Source organism: Taeniopygia guttata, chromosome 5, assembly GCF_048771995.1.
Source record: "Taeniopygia guttata chromosome 5, bTaeGut7.mat, whole genome shotgun sequence".
Taxonomy (NCBI): domain Eukaryota; kingdom Metazoa; phylum Chordata; class Aves; order Passeriformes; family Estrildidae; genus Taeniopygia; species Taeniopygia guttata.
The window spans coordinates 41,887,437-41,907,395 of NC_133030.1; the positions used below are offsets into that span (position 1 = coordinate 41,887,437).

The 19,959-nt window shown below is 49.9% G+C and overlaps 2 protein-coding genes across 6 annotated transcripts in view; one reads left to right on the forward strand and one right to left on the reverse strand.

Moving 5' to 3' along the window:
- The window catches only part of LTBP2 (latent transforming growth factor beta binding protein 2), a 71,491-nt gene that overhangs the window by 19,587 nt on the left and 31,945 nt on the right, over nt 1-19,959 (reverse strand). For 4 of the 5 annotated variants that reach the window (XM_030274686.4, XM_030274685.4, XM_072930258.1 and 1 more), the window contains exons 4-11: nt 19,607-19,788; nt 18,022-18,192; nt 16,277-16,477; nt 15,671-15,939; nt 14,064-14,166; nt 4,506-4,580; nt 1,391-1,513; nt 779-943 (exon numbers count right to left, since the gene is read on the reverse strand). In XM_030274686.4, coding sequence (XP_030130546.4) covers nt 779-943; nt 1,391-1,513; nt 4,506-4,580; nt 14,064-14,166; nt 15,671-15,939; nt 16,277-16,477; nt 18,022-18,192; nt 19,607-19,788 — 1,289 coding nt within the window. The remainder of the gene's footprint in view (nt 1-778; nt 944-1,390; nt 1,514-4,505; nt 4,581-14,063; nt 14,167-15,670; nt 15,940-16,276; nt 16,478-18,021; nt 18,193-19,606; nt 19,789-19,959) is intronic. The other variant, XM_072930259.1, reaches the window with a different exon arrangement.
- The window catches only part of FCF1 (FCF1 rRNA-processing protein), a 97,690-nt gene continuing 84,435 nt past the window's right edge, over nt 6,705-19,959 (forward strand). Inside the window, exon 1 of the mRNA XM_072930262.1 lies at nt 6,705-6,710. Within this exon, the coding sequence (XP_072786363.1) occupies nt 6,709-6,710 (2 nt within the window). The 5' untranslated portion in view covers nt 6,705-6,708. The remainder of the gene's footprint in view (nt 6,711-19,959) is intronic.

Genomic DNA, 19,959 nt, shown 5'->3' on the forward strand with positions numbered 1-19,959 from the left:
GAAAGAAAATCAAATCAAAACAAGCAGAGGTTGGAGGCTGGTGGGGAGATCACCTGGTTTACCATTCCCAGACATAATAGTGGGACAGTGGAACAAAGGAGTAAAAATGGGCAGCCATGTACGTGCCAGTTTCCCATCCTATAATTTTCTGTAATTTCTAAGGGTTAAATTCTTAAAGAAACACATCTTGATCGCAGTGGGTGGATGCTTTAAGCAGAAGGAATGCACTCACAGAGCAGGGTGGGTTTCTCACAGGCATTGCCAGACTCCCAAAATGAAGTCCCTTCCCATGGTCAGTACTGCTAGAAAGAGATCATGCCATAGGAAGGTCCAAGCTGAGCAACAGAGCAGATAAAAGCAAACTGGGAGTACCTCAGCACTGAGCACTCTGCACAGCACTCAAGATACTCTGTACAAACTGCCTGAACATTTTTCCAGTCCCTGAGGATATTTGTGCTTTCCCTTCCACCCAATCCCATGCTGAGATACTCAAACTCATCCTCACCTGTTTTTCTTCCCAACAAAAGAAGTAGGACAGAAAAGGGCTGTTGAATAAAGCCAGGGACACACATGGCTGTGTTCTCCCTCTGGTACAGGGTGGTTTCCCATAAGGGACTTCTCCATCTTCCCAGTATTATCCAGGTCTGCTTCTTAGGTTCTGTACTCATCTCACAGGACAGCATTTGCACTGCTCAGCTCTGGGTCCTGCAGCTGTCTGTGTTCAGGCAAACCCAAACCCCAGTCTAACCAGAACAAAGCTGAAGCAGGCACACCTCACCTGAGCCGGGCATGGGGCACTCCTCGCAGTTCTCGCCCCAGCCCTTGCCGACGCGGCTGCAGCAGCAGATCTGCTGGGTGATGCGGTGCGAGAGGGGGAAGGTGCACACGCCTCCGGCTGCCGAGCGGTAACACAGCCCCTGTTCCATCGACACCGCTTTGTCCGCTGGAACACAACAGCCTGTCAGTGCCGGAGGTGCCCCGAGCTCTCCAAAGAGAGAATGGGGGACACTCAGCTCTCCCCCTTGGCTCTTTCTCTGCTTGTGCCTCCCAGCCTGCCTTCTCTACAGGACACCCCCTGACCATCAGCCATTGGGTCTTCCCCCAACAGTGTCATCCCCAAGAAAATCCAGCTCATGTGGGAGTTCTCTCGTCCCAGGAGGCTGTGTCCTCTGCTGCCACACCACATGCACATTCCCTTCAGCCTCTTCAGGGACCATGCAATGTCCATGGAGAATGATAATGCATGACTGGGACCCATTTTGCACATAAGTGCATAACAACCCAACTCAGGTGCACTCAAAGGAGATGTGAAGCACACTGTGGCTTCCACTCAGCCATGGGGTCCTGCTCAGGTCCCTCCCCAGACTGAGGGGTTCCCTGGAGCACTTACAGATGCAATGGCTACGGGATGGGTCTAGCATGGTTCCAGGCTTGCAGGTACAACGGAAACTGCCACGGGTGTTCATGCACTCAGCATCTTTGCAGAGGCCCTGCATCAAGCATTCATTGATATCTGTGGAGAGAAGAGAACCTTGTGAGATGTGAAGAAGCTGAGGGTGAACTAAAATCCCTACCCAGTGCCTCCCATTCAGGTGCTGCGAACCAAAGGTGTCTCAGCTGGGCTGGTGTCAGAGGCAGCCTCTACACCAAGGAGCACATTTGGACCTCTGTGGTGACAGTAGTCCCACATCTGCAGAGCTTGCTTGCTGCAGCTCCAGGATGGCTTGTGGATAACTGCCCTGCTTTTTGGTCTGAGCTGCCAAGACCAAGAAATGCCAACATGATGCTAGACCAAAGACACAGGTTGGTCCCAGTGCCAGTGCACGTGGCCTGGTGAGACCTCAAGTGCCCTCAGAGCACCCAGTGGTGCTCTAGGGAGTGTTTCAAGATGGATAGGGTCAAAGACTCAGGAACAGTTTTCCCAGCACTGCCTTATTCCTCAAAGCCAAAGCACTACTGCTTGGTGGAGGGGGCTGTCTTGTGAGACGCACAGCCAGCAATGACAGCTGAAGTTCAGACTTAATGACCTAGAGGTCCTCCCCAGTCCTGTGCTCTAAAACTCCTCCATTCACCCCACCAGCTACTCCATACACAGTTGAGACATATGAGGGCCATGAAGACCAGGCCAGAAGTTAAGTCAATCAGGGGTACCAATGCTACAGGGATCTGCAGAAGGACAGGGAGGAGTAGGATTTGGCTGCACAATATAGTGTTTCTTGCTCTGTACCAAACACAGGACAGAGTTCATTAGAACAACCAGTGACCAACACCAAATATGCTGGGAACCCCACTCAGAAAAGATACTAGAGCTCTCTGGAAGAGCCGTGTGGCTCATCCCTGTCACTCCACAGCATGGTCAGAGTGTTATATCATTCTGACAGACCAACTGGACAAAGTGTTTGACTCCATATGAACAAAGGCATTGAAGGGATTAGAGTAATGAGAGCACAAAACAAACAAGGCCACATCCAGGCCTCATCCCAATCCCCTCTATTCTGCTGTCTGCCACAGTGGAAGTCCCCACTGGGAATAAAAGCAGGCAGGTACACTCAGAGCTACACACTCCTACTCCCTGCAGCATGCCAAGGCTAGGGTTAGCCCTCAAGGAGAGACCTCAGGGACCACAAACTGAGATCCATGTGCTGCCTCAGCTGCTTTTTCCCACCCCACACAAGCCTGCCAGTGCTCCTCAGAAACAGCCACACTGAGTCAGGCAGCCTCTGGGGGAAAGGTGCAGGCTGGTTTACCCCAGTGCTTGGTCAGCAGAAAGGACTCAGGTCAGCAACAGACACCAAATATACCTATGGACACCAAGGTGCCAGAGTGTGTCATGTGCAGTGACTGCTCTGCATGCACACCTCCCTATCCCTGAGCCTCCAAGACCTTTCTTCCTCATGTCTAGCAACCAAATTATCTCTTCCTGCTAGTCCCAGCAGCACTGGGGGGATCTCTGGCCAGGTCTGACAGGCACTCAGCTCAGATTCCTTGCAGCCTTGTTCTGCTCAATATGATGCAGCAAGGAAAGGAAAGGAAAGGAGATACTGCAAAGGTGAACCATTTCTTCCTCTGTTGGAAGGCACTAGAGAAAACCCTTTTTGCCCACACTGAACAGAGGAACGTGGGCTTCTGCCAGGGTCCTCCTCCAGTCACAGTTCTTTAACAATAGCCCATAAAGCCAGGTAGTATCCTGTCCTACCTGGGCTGGCAAAAGAAGACCTCATGTAGCCTCTCCTACATCTGTCCACCAAATTGCTCACTCTGGACCCTAATGTGAGGTGCTAAGGCTTCCTGACACACATTCTGCTGCAACAGTACAGATGGGAGTAACACCTTGAAGCAGTAGTGTCTGAAGAACAGAACTTCTCCAGTCCAGCTTACAAAGAAGCATCCAGAGGCACAAATCTCTGGCTCATGCTTTTTCCTGTGCAAAAACATCTTTCTAGCCAAATCCACACTGTCATCTCCCTCTGCTCCTCCTGATTCACAGGGGACAGAAATCCAGAGCAGGCACTGCAGATCTCTGCTTTCTGACATGAGTCCTTCCAGCTGCTTTGTTCCTCCAACTTGTATTTGATATCTCTGGGTAGCTCCTCATAATCACAGCACTGTCTGTGGCCACATAAGGGATGAGATCCGAGCATCAAGCTGAATACTTGTTGTGTTGTTAAAAGTTCTCCCTCAGGACAATGTGAGGAGGTTGAATCATTAATTAAGTAAGCATGGTGGAAAGTCCCAGCTGAAAGAGATGAATCATTGGACTGCCAATCCTGGCATCTGCATCTCAGCAGATGCTCCCTACTGCATCTGTGAGATGACACCTCTCAGCTTATCCGGGATCACGAGAAGGGAACAATAAAATTCCTCTTTAGTCAGAGGACAGAAAAACACAAGCAGTGTAGGTCCAAGAAATGCTAAGTAAACATGAACCAGACAGAAAAGGGGAGAGATTGGTGCTTTCCTCATATGGAACTGAGGGACCACAGAAGTGAGAAATGGATTGATCCCGGCAGCGTGGGGCAGGCAGGGGAGCTAGCAGCATGAACAAGTGACAGTCAGAACAGAAGGCAGCTCTTTTATGCCACTCTCCCACTTGTAAATGTTCAAACTGGCACTCTTCTGCTTGTAAATGAACAAATAATCAATCTGATAACCTTCACAAATATTTTTAGGAAACAGAATTTCTGTTGCTTCAAACCATGGAAGATGTGTTTTTACACTCACACTTAGCATAAACACAGGTCCTTACTGGGACTTACTCAGTAGGACTTAACAGGGGAGTTTTCTTGTACTGGCCCAACTATGTGCTCAGTGTGCTTGTCAGCAGAGTCATGTAGTCCCGTGTTACCTGGTTTTCTTTCATTCTTGATGAGAACATGAAGATTTTTATAAATCACATTCTTTGCAGAGCTATACCAGGGATTTAGATAAATGTATTTTGTGTAGATAATTTCAACTCTACCAGTAGATGTGAGAAGGAGAGAGACAGACAAAAGCAGCATCCTTACCTTGGCAGTGGCTCCGGTTCAGCCTTTTGTATCCCTGGGGACACTCCACCTGTCCATTCTCAATCACAGGGTGTGCTGGGAAAAAAGCAAACAGTGTGGGACACTGGCAGCAGAGCCAGCCACCAGTGTCCTCACTTCTCTGCCTTCCTTCCAGAAGGGAAAGGATCCCTTGGCCTGCCTCTGATGAGTCCCAGGGCAGAGGGAAAGGTAAGAACAGCCACATTATTCATGCAGTGTCTTCTGCTTCTTGGCAAGTGCCAAACTGGTGACCCAGAGGTTCTGCCTGTGCCTCGTATCTACCACTGTGTCACTTTGTCTCCTTCTAGATAAGTTTGGATAGCCAGATGGCACATGACAAGGGAGATCAGAGTGAAAGGAATGGCTGAGGTCCTTGACAAGCTGCTGAAATAACTTAGGGCCTGTTTATTACATTTCTTTTTATACTACATGTGATTTCCTGCCCCAATCCCTCTCATCAAAGAAAAATTCAGATTTCTGCTTTAAATAGTTTTGTGGGTTTCAAAATATTCTGTAACACGCACAATTAAACCTCTCCAAATTTTTTAAACGCAAGTAAAATGTGGCCCATAAATTCCTAGGAAGTCTAATTTAGGCACTGAATTTTGGAGCAAGGAAAAGGAAATCTGAGTGGATGGGTTGGGAAGTGAGTAAGAATGGGGTGGGGTTGGAAGAAGGGTACTTTGCCTAAGGTTGGGATTTTCCCAGGGTGAGGTTTATTTTAAATTTTCTGGATCTTCTGCTTGAGAACAAGGAGTGCATGCAACAGCTAAGTGACTGCCCAGCCATATTCCAACCACTCTTGATTTCTCCTGCCTGGCATCAGTAGCTCACTCCTTGGTGTCATATGTAGAAAGCCCTCCATGGCAACAGTCATATCGAGGGTCTGGCAGATTCCTTATACATTACAACTTCAAGAACCAGGGACAAATTGAGACCATCCTTACAGCAGGAGATGCTTGGCAAGAGCCTGCAAAGTTCAAGACCACAAAGAAAGCCTGCCAAGTTTGAGACTACATTCTGGGGGCAGAGAGCAGGCATGTCCATAACTTTTTGTCCTGAACACTTGAACTTTACAAAGGAATTTAAAGCCATTCTAGAACAGTTCTTCTAAAGCAAAAGTTAGAGATCAGCCTCCTAAGATAAAGGTGCTTAGGAAATAAAAGACAGGAGAACACATCATTACCAGCACGTACCAGGAAGGAGAACAGAAAACCTGGTTTTCTCAGGTATATTTAAATGAAGCTACAAGGTTTTCTATGTGTGCATTGATCCTCAGCAGCTGAGTGAATGACAAAGACAAAAAAATCTATCTTCTACAGTTTAATCATGAATTGTAGGCAGCAGGTGCTAACAAATATCTGGATATTAGGGATGAGAGAGCTCCTGGTGATACTGGGAAACCCTGGGTACCTTTCCAACCTTCTGGGAAGGTAAAAAACCCTCTGGCTTATGTGTTCCAAGTTCAGTATGCCAGTAGAATTTCAGGTCCTCCCACACCATAGCTTGTGGGCTCAGGCCTACTGACAGGCATTAACTGTGCTTGGAAGCATCTGTCAGCCTCAGCACAATGTGATAACAGACACTCAGATGAAGCACCATTGTTATGTGCAAACCCTCTGAGCAGAAGCCAAGTGTGCTGGAGATCAAACAGTGATGACGTGTCAGAGCCATGCTCCCCCTCTGAAAATTTTGCAGAGAAACAGATTCTGCAGCATCCCTCCAACAGATGACGCTGGGGAGAGGACAAGGCAGAAAATGCCAGTGGTGGGCAGATGAGTTGCACCTCTGTGTCTGTGCCACCTTAGCACTTACCAAACTCCAGTTTGGAGAAACCTCTCTACTTCAGCAAATCACTTGTGAGGCTATGGATAATTGTCTTAACTCTGCAAAGAAACCCATGTTCCCTGGAAAGAATAATTGTAATGTGAGCAGATCTCTCTGTACCAAGAGGGGAACCAAGGGAGTTTTAAAGTATTGGACAGAGGCTGCCGGGATCTGTCCACAAGGGAAGACAATATGTGGCTGCAGGAGGATATAAGCTGTTAACTCTCAGCTTTGTGTTCTTGAATAGAGGACTGTTTCCTTCCACAAGCTCAGATGTTGCTAAACGACAACAGAGATGGCCAAAACCTCCTGAAGAAAACAGCTTAGGACACCTAGGTTTCCTGCAAAGGGGATCAGCATCCAACATTCTCTCATGCCGCTGGTAGGAGGCTATTCCTCTGGAACCCACCAAAAAGAAAAAGCTAATCTGATGATCAAAGAAGGCAGAAATCTGTCACATCCAGAGCTGAAGAGGCGTCAGTCTCCTGTGTCTGACTACACTCTCTCTAAGAAGGGTTCTCCCAGAGCCTGAGGCTAGGGATGGAACAGCTGAGTTGCATCTGTCAGGCAGACAGATTTCAGGCTTGCTGAGAGCAGGGAGCCCTGGTTCCTGATTCGAGTGTGCTTTCAGAACCTTGCCTCCTGGGCATTTCAGCCCTGAGAACACTGTGCCAAACCAATGTGGACACCAGGTAGCTGCACATTAGTGAAATACCTACCCCCCGCAGCCCCCCCAAGTTACCAAGCTACCCCAGATCTGTGAGGCCTTGGGAGGAAGTATTTCAGGAGCAAGGCAAAGATTCCAAAAGAGGCTCCAACCCCCGATGTGGTCCAAGATGTTTATTCCATGGGAGGAAGAGGGAAAGAGAGTAAACCAGGAAGAGACAGAGCCTTATCTAGGCTCCGTACAGGAAGGATACTTGGCTCCCAGCCAATTGGGTCAAGAAAGGAAGAAAGGGTTAACCTAACATGGTCACAGCTACAGGGGTCTCTGGGGAGGTAAAAACCGTTCCCCAGAGCAATACAACACATTAGGAGTCCCTTGGCTCTCCTCATTGCTTCCTCTGGCTCTCTGCAAGCTCTGCAAGCACCAGGCATCCCTGTCAGGGCTGGGCTCATACAAAGGAGCATGCATGCAATAAGCTCACAGGCTCAGAAAGGAGGTGAGTGTGAAGCAGCCACAGCCCAGGACTCCCACCAACATCTTTGTCCCCAGCTAGAAAAATACTCAGGTAGATCATAATATGAAAGCAAATGAATATATGGAAATGGGACAGAGAGATTTTGTCACCAGGATAATCTTTAAGCAATTAAGCTAATTTTTCATCACTTCCTAGGAGAAGAGATTTTACCCAATAGCCCCGGCTCCCCAAACACTCTCTGGAGAAGCACGGGGTGGTGGTGTGTCGGAATCTGTGGGTATTGGTGATTCCGAGATTGTAGAAAGTCTCTGTCTTTCTGCCCCGTTGCCAAAGAAGAAGCCATAATTCATCTGTGCTGGTTTCAAGGTTGTTTATTCTTGCTTATCTCTAACATGCTCTGCTGCCCTGCCGCAGGTCTGTCCTGCAGGGCAGCGTGTGGGGCTCTGCCCCCAGTGGGATGTTACAAACATTATATACCAGAAACTACCTGTGCTATATTTACAATAATGTGCCAATATCTATCACCTATGTTAAGCAGCGTGTCCCCAGCCTAAACCAATAGAAAAATGCCAACACTACAGTGAAACATGGAGGGCATGAAGAAGGAGGAAAAGGACAAGACACACCCAATTTCCTCCATCTTGTCCCCTCTGAACCCCTAATCTAGAATCCTAAAATTTTACTTTTGCACCCATGCCACACTTAATTATTACTCATATCAAACAATCAGAGCTTGTAATTCATCCTGTAAGATTGAAAACTCTTTTCCATGGACAGAGATCAGAGACAGCGTCTCTCGGGGCTCTGTACAGGGGGGTTCCCGACCCCCTGCCAGGGTCCCAGGCTCTCCAGGGCAGACAGAGGGAAGCCCTGGATTCCCACAGTGGTGAAGTGGAAAACTTTTCCTAGTGGTGGTAGGCACAAGGGTATGAAGTGAGATGATGTTTATTGGATTAAATACTACATTACATTATTCCATACAATACCACTCTGTTAAAAGGGGAAGAAGCAAACCTGTGGTCGGATGAGAAGTGAGGAAATACCCATTTCCTGAAAGCTAGCCAATTTTATTTTGACTCTTTCCATCTACCATACTAAAGATACCAACTCACTGAGAAACCTTGAGGGTCGCTGGGGAGCCTCTGCTAATCCTGGGAGGTGAAAGGAGCTGATGTAAATGGTCTCATGACACCTGGAGAAACGGGGATGGTGGACTCAGTCCAGCCTCAGTCTGGTTTAGTGTAAAGTAGAGAAGATCAGCCTCCACTGCACAGAGGACAGGAGCTATTGAGCTCACTGGCAGAAGAGCAGAACAGTTTGGTCCCCACAGCAGCCTTCACATTCACAGCAGCCTACATCTTCTACATTCAGAGATGTATTGGAGGTGAACAAGAAGTAGGCTGTGACTGTGGGGATCAGCTGAGTTCTAAGGCAGAATGGACAGGAGGGAAAGAGACAAATCCTTCTGTCTGGGTCTGTCATGCCTGCTCTCCTCTGGATGGTCTGTTGTAAGGGGGCTCCAGCAAGACTTTCTCCAATGCCCCAACAAGGGTTATGACAGTAGTGGTGGAGAGGGCATGTGCCAGTGCTACATGTGCAATACAAAATTAAGTCCTCTAGCTCTACTCATGATCAGTAAAGATCTTGAAGGTGCAAAAGATGCTTGAAGGAAAAAGACTCTGATGATTCCTTTTTGCCATTTGGTGTTTCAAGAGTGAGATCCTCATTCTGCTCCCAGAGTGGCTTCCAACTCCAACAAAATACCTTGTACCTAAAAATCCCTAATTTTATAACACTGTGCTGCTGTGTGGTGCTATGACAATGCTGTACATGAATGATGAGCAAAAGAAGCACTATGCAGAACAAAGCAGTTCTGAAAATGCCGTGCTTTCCCAGCATTGCTTTATGTGGTATGGGCACAACCTTGCAGAGGTCTCAGCTTCTTTCCCCACCTCCAGTCTTTCTTTACTGTTCTGCGCAGACTCCCTGTGGCACATGGTAACAGTGGCCTCTACAGTCTCCTTCCCAGGGATTTTCAGCTGTATCCTACTCCATCTGTTCTCAGGAGCAGACCAGGGGTTGATTTTCAAGGGGCTTCCTGTGGCTGTTTCAATGCCTGCAGGCACAGCGCAGGGGCGCGTGAGGCTTGCAGAGCCACTTGGCGTTTCTGACGATGACAGCTCCATGGGTGAGCTGCCACCCCTCTCACAGTGGGAGGTCTGTTAGGGGAGTGCTGCGGATGCCAAGCCAGACATTACAAGATCCAACTTTCCAGTGAAATTCAGACTTTTCTCTAGGACAAAAAACTTGAAAAAACACATGGAGTGGGAATAAAAACAAAACAATAGCCTTCAAAGACTTGCTTCTTAATGCAGTTAAAACCCATAGGAGGAGAGAAAGCAACCCAGGAAGCTCTGCAGTGAGCACAGTGAGTGGGTGCACAGCCCAGCCCATGCTCAGGCTGGGCTGGAAATAAGGGACAGGGGACACTGAAAAATCAGGACCTAGAAAATGCAGGTTTACTCCTGCACCCAGAAAGTCTGTCATTTGCACAGAAAGGTGAGACTTGTAGCTTCTGGGAGTACTGCAGATGGTGTCCACTGATATGGATGTTCTGAAATGTTGCTGGTTCCAGAGGTGTGTGGTCTCATGGACAGGGAGGAGGCAGAAGAGCAGAGCTGTGATCCCCTCTGGACAGAACTCTCTGCTACCAGTTTCCTTTATCCCCATGTGCCTGAGAAGGGCCAAGGCTTTGGGAAAACCAGTATCCAAATCTGCACCTGCCACGGGGTATGTGTGTAGCTCCAGTCTCACTGGGTTTAATTTCTACAGACTATCTCTTACTATTGTTCCAACACATTCTTTCCATAGACCACTGTATCCCCTAAAATAACACATGGTCTGGCAGGTAAGCAGGAGTAGCTCTGCCCAGCAGTGTACCTGCTGCTAGCCCCACATCCTAAGCTTGCCACAGGACAGGACATTGCTTCAGTGCAGGTTCCTCACCAGCACCACTCAACTACTGTGCTGGTTCCTGAGCTCCCTTTCAGTCACATCCTAGTGTTTCTGCTTCAGCTGCTTCATCAACCTCTAATTCCCTTCTCCTACTATCAGTCTTCTCCAGGTTTTACTTTCCAGCTCCTGTTTGCCCTTACCCTTCTGTTCTAGCCTTTCAATGTATGCTCCACTGCTTTCTCCAAGTACTAAAGACCCAGGGGAGTCATTGAATGTCTCCACCTGATTTATCCTGTCTGCAACACAACACATTTCATCCACCACATTCTGGCCAGAGCTGAAGGACTGCAGCTGCATAGCAGCATGCAGGTGTCCTGCCACCCTCCAGGGCCCTGTCTCTGGCTTATCTTTTTTCATGGATCAGGCAACAACCAGCCTTTGCTCCAACACCTCATGGAGCAAGCTCTTGACTCTCCCCCTTCTCCCAGGGCTCTCTCTGACATGTCATAGGGGTCCTATCTTTAGTTCTCATTTCTGTGAGCAACAGCAGCTCCCAAGAACTTCTGCTATAGCCTGCTGGAATGGCCACCTCTGCACCCACTTCTCTGAGGACACTTAACAATATACAGCCCCCCAGCAGCAAACCACACAGCCTGAGCATGACCTAAGGAAATATCTAGGACTAAAGTAACACTCACTACCGAGACTCCTGGCTAGGTCAACCCTTAATTTTGAACACAGCTTTTAACATGGTCTCATTAGGATACAGACAAAGCATTTGAGTGCCTTGGCTTTTCTGATGCTGAGCAAAACATAAAAAATAGCGAAGATTGGTCATGGTAAGTTTGCTCTGACAGATGCCTGACTCCTATTCATCTCCTCTGATGTCTTTCTGCACACAAATACGTACCAAACATGAAAGCTGCAGACGATGGAGACATCCGGACGTATCCAGACTCTACTAACAATCAGTGTCTCGGGCAGACAGTCAATCCAAACAAGTTCCCCATTTGTCTAGCTCTTGCCTGGCTGCACTTTTGTACGTTTGTAAGTGTTTACACTGAACTAGCTTCTGCCATTTCTGTCTCTAGTTGCTGGAATGAAATTCCCAATGCTGTCAAGTCTGCTCTGGTGCATGCTTCCCTGGGACATATGAGAGCAAGGAGTTGTCTCTGAAGATCACAGTGCTAAGAGGAAAGCTGGAAACATACACTGGACATGTTATCTCTGTGCACGAGACACCAGATCACTGAACTACAGCCCAGTGACTTTGAGTGAGCACAATACAGACCAGGAAGACCAGAAGGCAGAAGGAATGTGAGTGTGGGATGTGGTCTACAGGCAGGAAGTACATGGAACAATGCCTTCATACTGGCATGGAACTGGAAACCCTGGCAGATAAAGCACAAGGCAATGACAGGTCACAGTGCTTGGCAGCTCTGTTAAAGAAGTAAGGTCACTGAGAAAGATCTGTTTTGCTGACTCCACTGTGGGGTCAGCTATCTTGTGTATGAAGACGACATGCCAGAGAAAGGCGTGCCACCTACCTGGCTTCTCACTCCAAAACAGCTGGGCTCTCTTAGGCTGCCTCCATCATGTGTCTGCCTTATAGCTCCTTACCAGGAGCTTCCTACAAAGCAGGAAGATACTTGTATACCATTGAACTGATGAAAATGGCTCCTTCAGCTAGCCTGAATTCCTGCCAAAATCACAAGAGCCATTAAGTCTCCAAGGAGGAACTTTATCACCCAAAGACAGAAATAATTTCTTGTGGCACAGGAATACAAAAGACCCATATGGATACATTTTTCATATATCCCTGGAATCAGTCTGAAAACAAAGCCAGACAAGCATCTGTCCATTCAGTGAAGACCAGGAGTGACAAATTTCATTGAGTTGCAACTGCTCCTGGGACACAGAGCATGCATTGAGCTGTGAGCTGTGGAGCCTGCTGGCAGCTAGGAGTCATGTCTTAAGTGCACTTGCTCTACTAGCTGGCTGACTGTGAGGAGCACATGGGGGTATTTTTTGTCTGTTTTCACATCTTAGAAGCCTGAAATTAGACGCATTTTGCATCAGAGCAAATCACTGCTGCAGCTCTGGCTGCATTCTCTGCAATAACCTTGCATCCTGGCATGGAGAAGGAGAAAGGAGGTGCAGAGATTTTGAGGCAGTCTGCAGCCCAACTGAAGTATTAAGCAGCCCTCCTGCTTTCTAATGGAGGGGTCACAGAAAGATGGTTGAGAAACAGGGAGACTGCTATGGGATGGGGAAGAGAAAGCCATGACTGGGGTTGTGAAGGTCAGGGACAAAGAAGAGGGGCTGAGGCCTGTGTGGGGCATTTCCTTGTCTGTACTGAACCTGCAGACCCCAGGGTCACCCCCACACCACAAATGCTCAAGACTTTTTTGGGGCTGGCACATGGGTAAGGGCAGGCAAGAAGTAGCATGGCCTAGGCCACAGCACAGCCATGCATCTTGGGAAGATGACAGCAATCAGAGCTCCCAAGATCTGGACTGGGTTCCAGGATGCTGACAACCTCGTCTGTGATTGCAAGGAATTTGGCTCCAGTCAGCGCTACCCCTGGCTGAGTAGGAATCGAATTGAGGGAGGATAATGAGACGCAAATTCAGCTCTTGGGAATGTGTGTGTAAGCGAGCAGGAAAAACTCGGAGCAGAGCTAGAAGTCACCAACACCACACTTGCTTGCAAAACGTGCTACCTTGGATACCTACTCTGTATTTCAGGAGTACAAAGTCTCCTAAACCATGGGATCTGTTTTCTTTAGTTCTTTGATCCAGTGAAGGGATGTGACTGAGCAGGCAGGCTGCAATGAAAGGGGGCAGGCAGGCAGGGAAGAGGTGAGCAGCTCCCCGTGCACATTCTATTAGGTGAGTGCACCTTGCCCTACACCACACCAGTCAGCACTAGATGCTGGAGCCATTGTGCCCATGGGACTGCCTCCTCTCCAGCCAGCAGTCCTCCTGTATGACTTCTCCACCACCACACAGGATGTGACTGTGGTGCAAGGGGCCACGCCTGTCATGAAGCACCCTGAGCAGAGCAGGTGAGGAATCCCCATCTCCTGCTAGATCAGTCTGTCCAGCTCCCAAGAGCAGCAGAAACAGAGCTGGACGCCCATGCCCCTGGAACGGACCCCGGGTGTGCTCCTGCCAATTGTTTGATGTAGTGTTATTTCCAGAGCCCCTGCCAAACCCGTGTTGGGCCCAGAGCAAGCCCGTAACTCTATAGGGCCAAGTCTGCAGCCTCCTTCTCCAACCTAGAACTGCACCTCCTAAAACCACGGCTGCTTTTGTCCTGTTTCTCCCTCTGAATGGGGCTAGCATGGTGGGAACCACTGGCCACATAAGCCTGGGCCCAGCACCCAACACAGAGCACTGTTCCCTGGTGGGCTGGGACAGCAGCTGGCATGACCCTGCACTCGCCTGGGACATGCTGCCCATCCCTGAGGACCCTGGGCCAAGGAGAGCCATGTAGCAAGACCCACAGCTCTGCTCCCTGCCTCAGCTACATGAGGCAGCTGGTTTTCTTTGCTCAGTGAGGGTGCAGGCTGTCCCTCACTGTGTCCCAGCTCCTGGCCAGCAGCAGTACTCACCTGGCCGGGGGGGACAGGCCAGGCACTGGTCCACGCCCCAGAAGAGCCCCACACTGCCGCAGCAATCCTCCAGCTTGGTTAGCCCTGGCAGGGGGTTGGTGCACTGTGGAGAGAGAAGATCAGGCTTCTGTGGGATGCAGAGGAAACGTGGCAGGACAGCAGCAGAGCCAGCACAGGGAACAACTGTCTGGGGTCAGAGGCTGGCACAGCCCTCTTGGCACAGCTCCGCAGTGGGACACAGAAGGACCAGGGATGTGGATTAAGATAGTAAAAAGTTGTGCAGACAGAACCTCCTTTGATTGCACCCTTCAGAGGGGAAGGGGCCATCAAACAGAGCAGAGATGATATCACCTGGCAAAGCCCCAGAATCAGCCCCTTGCCTGGCTGATTAGCCTGTGAAATGGGTGCACCACTCCAGCCCGGCAGGGAGCTTGTTTTCAGGCGCTTTCCTCTGCTGAATGAGTCTCTCTTCCCCCCACTCTCGGCAAGGCCCTCTGGCTTACAGGGCTCCCCATCGGAGCGGAGCCGCTGGGCCGCAGGCTGGAGCTGGCGCCGGCCCAGGCACGCGTGGCGGCCTGCCCAGCGCTCGCATACCGACCGGCTGCGGCGGCGGGAGGGGCCGGCGCTCCCCGCCGCACTGCTCGCCCTCTCCCAGGCACGGCATCACCCCAGCTGGGTGAGCTGTGAGCATAGCAAGGGTACCCCCTGCCGCCCCTAGGGCATCTCTTACAGCCTCTCCAGGCATCCATAAGCATCTCCGTGCATCCTTTGCTCCTAAGGTTGCAGCACTGCCATCTCCCCTCAGAGAAGCAGGGCTTTTCCAGGATCAGCCTCAGGTTCTGATCTCCTCTATTTTTGCACTAGAGAATAGCTAAGAATATTTCCTGCTAGAATTGACTTGGATGGGAGTGACTAAAGGATGGAATGGGAACTGGGAGCAGCTCCCCACAGAAAGGCTGGGGAGCCGTGGGGAGGGGGCTGAGTCCTAGCTTGCCAGGCTGGGGGTTTCACTGAGCATGAACTGCTCTGGGGGAGCTCACAGGTGTTCCTGTGGGTGCCAAAAACCTCCAGTGCTTTTCCAGTGACGCAAGAGAAACATATGGGGAAAGACAAAATAAGAAATTACGATGACTGTGGGACAGGGGTGAGAAAGTCCCTCACGTGCATTTGCTTCCCAAGCCCTAGTCGAGCTCTCCAGGAAGGCATGGTTCCATGGAAATCAGACTTCCATTTATCATCTGAGAGGGAAAGGAATTTTCCTATGTTTTACACGTTTCCTACAATAATCGCAGAGCGTGGCTGTAAATGTTGCTATAAATAGGACACCCTTTTAGAACCAGACTGTGTGTGAAAGCCATCAAGTCTTGGCTGTGCTGCCCCAGGGCACAGCCTGGTCAGGGCAAGGCAGTGAGGCCTCTCTGTTGGATCAAAGCAAGGAAATTTTTTCTTCCCAAGTACTAACATATTGCTGCCTGTGCCCATGGCACCTGCATGATGCCCATGATGATGCTGAACAGCTTCACAGAATAAAGCCACCCCCTGTACCCCAAAAGCCAATGCTCCCCTACCCCAGAATGAGAAATACACCAATACTTTCAGATTCTTACCTGCCCATGGAGAGCCTCCCGAAAGCACCTCCCCAGCAGCCCTGGGGCTCTCTGCTGTTGCTGTCTACTCTCAGTGGCAATGCTGTTCCCATTCCCATGGGAATATGTGTACCAGGGCACAGCAGTCAGCTGAGGCACCAGGACTGCCTCCACACTGTTTTCCTCCGATGCCTCTGCGTCAGCCCGCACCCTGGCCACCTGGTGAATTTGCACTATGGCTTCTGGAGGGTGGTTGACGTGGACATTCACCAGAGAAGGGTTTAGGGAAGCTGGAAGATGAGTTGACACCACATTTGCGACAATCTGGCAACAATTTGGCACCCAAAGAGTATCATCATGAGCAAAGTCAAATGGGAGGAGAGGAAGACTGAGCCCACCAGGAAATCTAGAGGAAGACTGTGTCTAAGAGAAAATATTTGTCTGGCCTAAAAAGAGGACAAACCTACCAAAATCTCCATAAGAAACTAGGGAAACCTCCTGTCTAACAACCTGGCCTGAAACAGCAAGCATAAGGAGGTAGTGGCTTCCTCAGGCTGGTTAGAAAAGGTCTGAGGAGCACACAAGAAGGAGTAAAATGTGGAGTCTGGAACCTTTGGCCATGCTCACCAAGCTGGTTGGACAAGGGCAGGGTATATGTGGAGTGCCTCATGGAGCTGCCAGCTGGGGGTTTTGGGCCACTTCCTCCTTGCTTCTTTTCCAAAGAGGGAGCTGGCAGGTGGCAAAACTTCCCTGTGGAGTTGGAGGGGCACCAGCATTCATCCCGGCCCACGCAGCGCCCTCCATTCAGGCAGGGGATCTGACAGAAGTCTGCAAGGCAAAGAGAGGTCTGCTTAGAGGAGAAACTGAGACACTGGCTCTAGCCAAGGGCAGCTGGGGGACGCCAGACAGCTGCACCTGGACAGCACTAACCCCATGATGTCCCAAGGACTAGGTCCAGCACTGGGCTGGGGTCAGCACTTGTAGCCTGGAGGCAAGTCCCATCTTCCCCAGGCTCTGTTCACAACTGGAGTCATGGCTTGAAGAAGATGAACCCTCCCTTGGGCTCTGGGGCCACAGCCAGGCTGGGGCACCCATGTCCTGAGGGGCTGCCAAGGCGGCGTTGCTGGCATGGCAGGATCTTTTGGAGTGGGTCAGGAGCCATGGCAGCCATATGTAGCCAAGTCTGCCCAATTTCTTCACTTCTGCATCGCCCCCTCCCCACTTGGCAGGGTTTTTACTCCTAGCCCAGAAGGCAACTCAGCAGGATGGGAGACACAGACAGAGCAGGCAGAAAGCCACATCCTCAGAGCCTGTCTCACATCCAGCCCTAGCCCTGCCAGCAGTTCATGTGGGAGAAGTGTGGAGTGGGACAAAAGAATGAGGAGTAATTCATCTGCACAGGCTCAGAAAAAGCATCCACAGATGAAACCAAAGTCATGTCCTTTCTGACCTCATCATGCTTGGAACAACCCAGAGCATGGGTTCAGTGTGAACTAAACTCAAGCAACGCATGGGATTCCTTGACAGATTATCCTGACTCATTTCAGTATGAGATGAGACACTGCTGCTCCACATTCCTGGATGGCTTGTCAGGTTCATCCCAGGGGATGAACACCCATCCTCTTTCAAGCTCATTTGCTCAAGCCGAGAACCCAGTTTAAGGGGAGGAGGCCCATTTTTGAACTGGGACCTAGGCAGAAATTTCTGTGAACACAATCTTCCATCAGTGTCCCCAACAGCAAGACTTTTCATTCTCTCAGTGCTAGAAGAATTTGAGTGATACAGAGGCACTTAGAGGATAAGTCCCAACAAGTCTAGCATGTTTCTCCCACCAGCTCGCTCCAAGACAATGTGACCAACCCACAGCTGGATATCCCAGTGACTTGATGAGCAATTCCAGTGGCTCTGAAAAGTGAGCAGTGGTTTCAGCAAGCCCTGTTTATAAGAGCAGTTTGCAACCTGGAGCCAGCTCTCCTGGCTGCCATGTGGGTGAAAGGAGAGAACAGGAGGAAATTAGGTGATGAAAGTCAGCCCCAAGACTGGATGCCAACTAAAGCAGTGAGCTGGCTCTGAGAAGGACATGGTGAGGCTTGGCTGCAAGCCTGACTCAAACACATACATCCCCTCTACCCAGGGTAAGATGGAAACAGGATATGCTTGCCCAGGAAAGAGAGCAATATGGCAAAGTCTGTCTTCCTCCCCTAGAGCGAGAGTAAGCCCCAAAGACCCCAGAAGACATCTTCCAAGGCACTGAGAGTAGCCATTGCTTCCCCTCCCTACAGCAGCCCAAGTCCTTAGTCTGTCAAGTCAGGAAAAACAGGAAGAGTAGGGAGACAGGCAAGAAAGTAGGTGGAGGACATAGGGGTGCTCACAGATGCGGAAGCCAGATTTGGGGTCGTGGTCATGCCCCCCTTGGCTATAGAGAGTGGTGGTGTCTCCTTTCTCGCAGCTGTTGTAGCAGCGCCCACTCTGGCACTTTTGTTTGCAGATGGTGGGTGTGAAGACAATTTTTATCTTTCTAATCTTCTCTGTCAGGTTGGCCCCTATGAAAGAAAAAGAGTGCTAAATGGAAACAGCATCTCCAGGCCAGGGGAGCTGTTATTTGCAGCTCAAGCTCCAAAGCATTCCCAGCGCAAAGAGGGGTTTATGTCCCTCCCCCAGGTGGTGGAGTCACCACCCCTGGAGGTGTTTTTGAAAAGGCTGGATGTGGCACTTAGTGCCATGGCCTAGCTGACAAGGTGGTATTATATCATTGATTTGTCCCGATCTTAAAGGTATTTTCCAACCTAGCTGACTCTGCAATTCTGTGATTCTGTCTCTCCTTGCCCCTGCTCACTCCAGCCTGTTTTCCGCTCCAGCATCTGTAAGAGTTTGTCAACACATGAACAATGGCAAGCAGCAAGCTGCCTATTTACAGTGGCCTAAGAGTATGAAGGGACATACATGCACTAACTAACCATCATAAAGGGATTTTTTTCACTTTAAGCAATATTCTTTCTCCAGCCACATCAGTAGTCAGAAGACTGGCTGCTCTTAAACCACTGTAAGTCTTCCCTCATAAACACACTGTCATCCAGAAGAGAGAGCACCAGGTTTTAAGAAAACCATTGTCACCCTACAGGTGTCCCCTGACCCCCTGCAGGTATCTATGGTCCTCTTCTGGTCTTTCACCATCCTCCCATATGATGGGAAATCACACTCAGAGCTCTTTGCGACTTGTGGAAAATGGTCAACAGACAGAACTGTTGTGTAACCAGCTGGTTTGACACCAGAGCCTTCCATCCCACTCCAGTGGAACTGTCATGTGCTGCCCTTGCTGTGCTCACCCCGCTCCGTTTCAATCCCCACTTTCAGATTACAGCTTCAACCAGGTTCATGGCCCTACTTATAGGGGCTGAGGTGCCACATGATGCTTCCTTGGGAAATCATGGCTTCAGGAGTGAACCAAGCTGCAGAAGACAACTGGCATCTGTCCTAGTTAGGAAAGCATTGTGCTCAGCATCTGCATGTCCCAGCAGCCTGGCCTAATCCCTGCTCATGTCAGAAGGCATCAAGGCAGCAGCCAAAGGGAAGAAATAGATGCTGGTTGCACAATCTGACCTTGAGAGCTGCTCAGACTGAGGAGTAAGCTGGAAGACACCATTCCTACAGACTGAGGCAATTCCCCTGCAGGGCAGTGCGCTGGGGTGATGTTCAACATCTCTGAGATGCAGTTGTCATATCCCCTGGCTCCTGTCTCAAGCCATCAGCATTTTGCTACCCTGATGTGTCCTCCTTCAGTAGGGCCCCTTTCTGTGCCAAGCCCAGAAATGCCCATGCTGCTGACCTTCTCTTTTATTCCACTGAGCAGCACAGTCCTGGGAGTCCATGGTTTCTTGGAGTCCCCAGTCAAAATGTTGCCCTTTCCCATGACCCCAACAAGAAGCCCCAAAAGAGTGACAGCCCTATAGACCTTACCCTTTGCAGACAAGGTGTGCTCCTGGGAAACAGCATGTGGGCCAGATCTGCTCTGCTCATGTCCATTCCCGTTGGGGAGTGCATTAGAGGTGAGCTGGGAATTGCTGGTTGGGTAGCGCCGGACAGTCCTTGATGACCCTGTGTGCTGAGGGGAGACAGGAGAGCCAATTCTGCTCTGAATCCTGTAGAAGAGAAAAAATGAACCAATATGCCTCACAAGTGCCTGTCCACCAATGTGGACTAAACCACAGTGCCTGTCCACCAATGTGTCTTGCATCAACATTCTCTGCCAAGCTGCCTAAGCTGCCACCTGGACACAGAGATTTATCTACCTGTGTAGGATCCCACTCCTC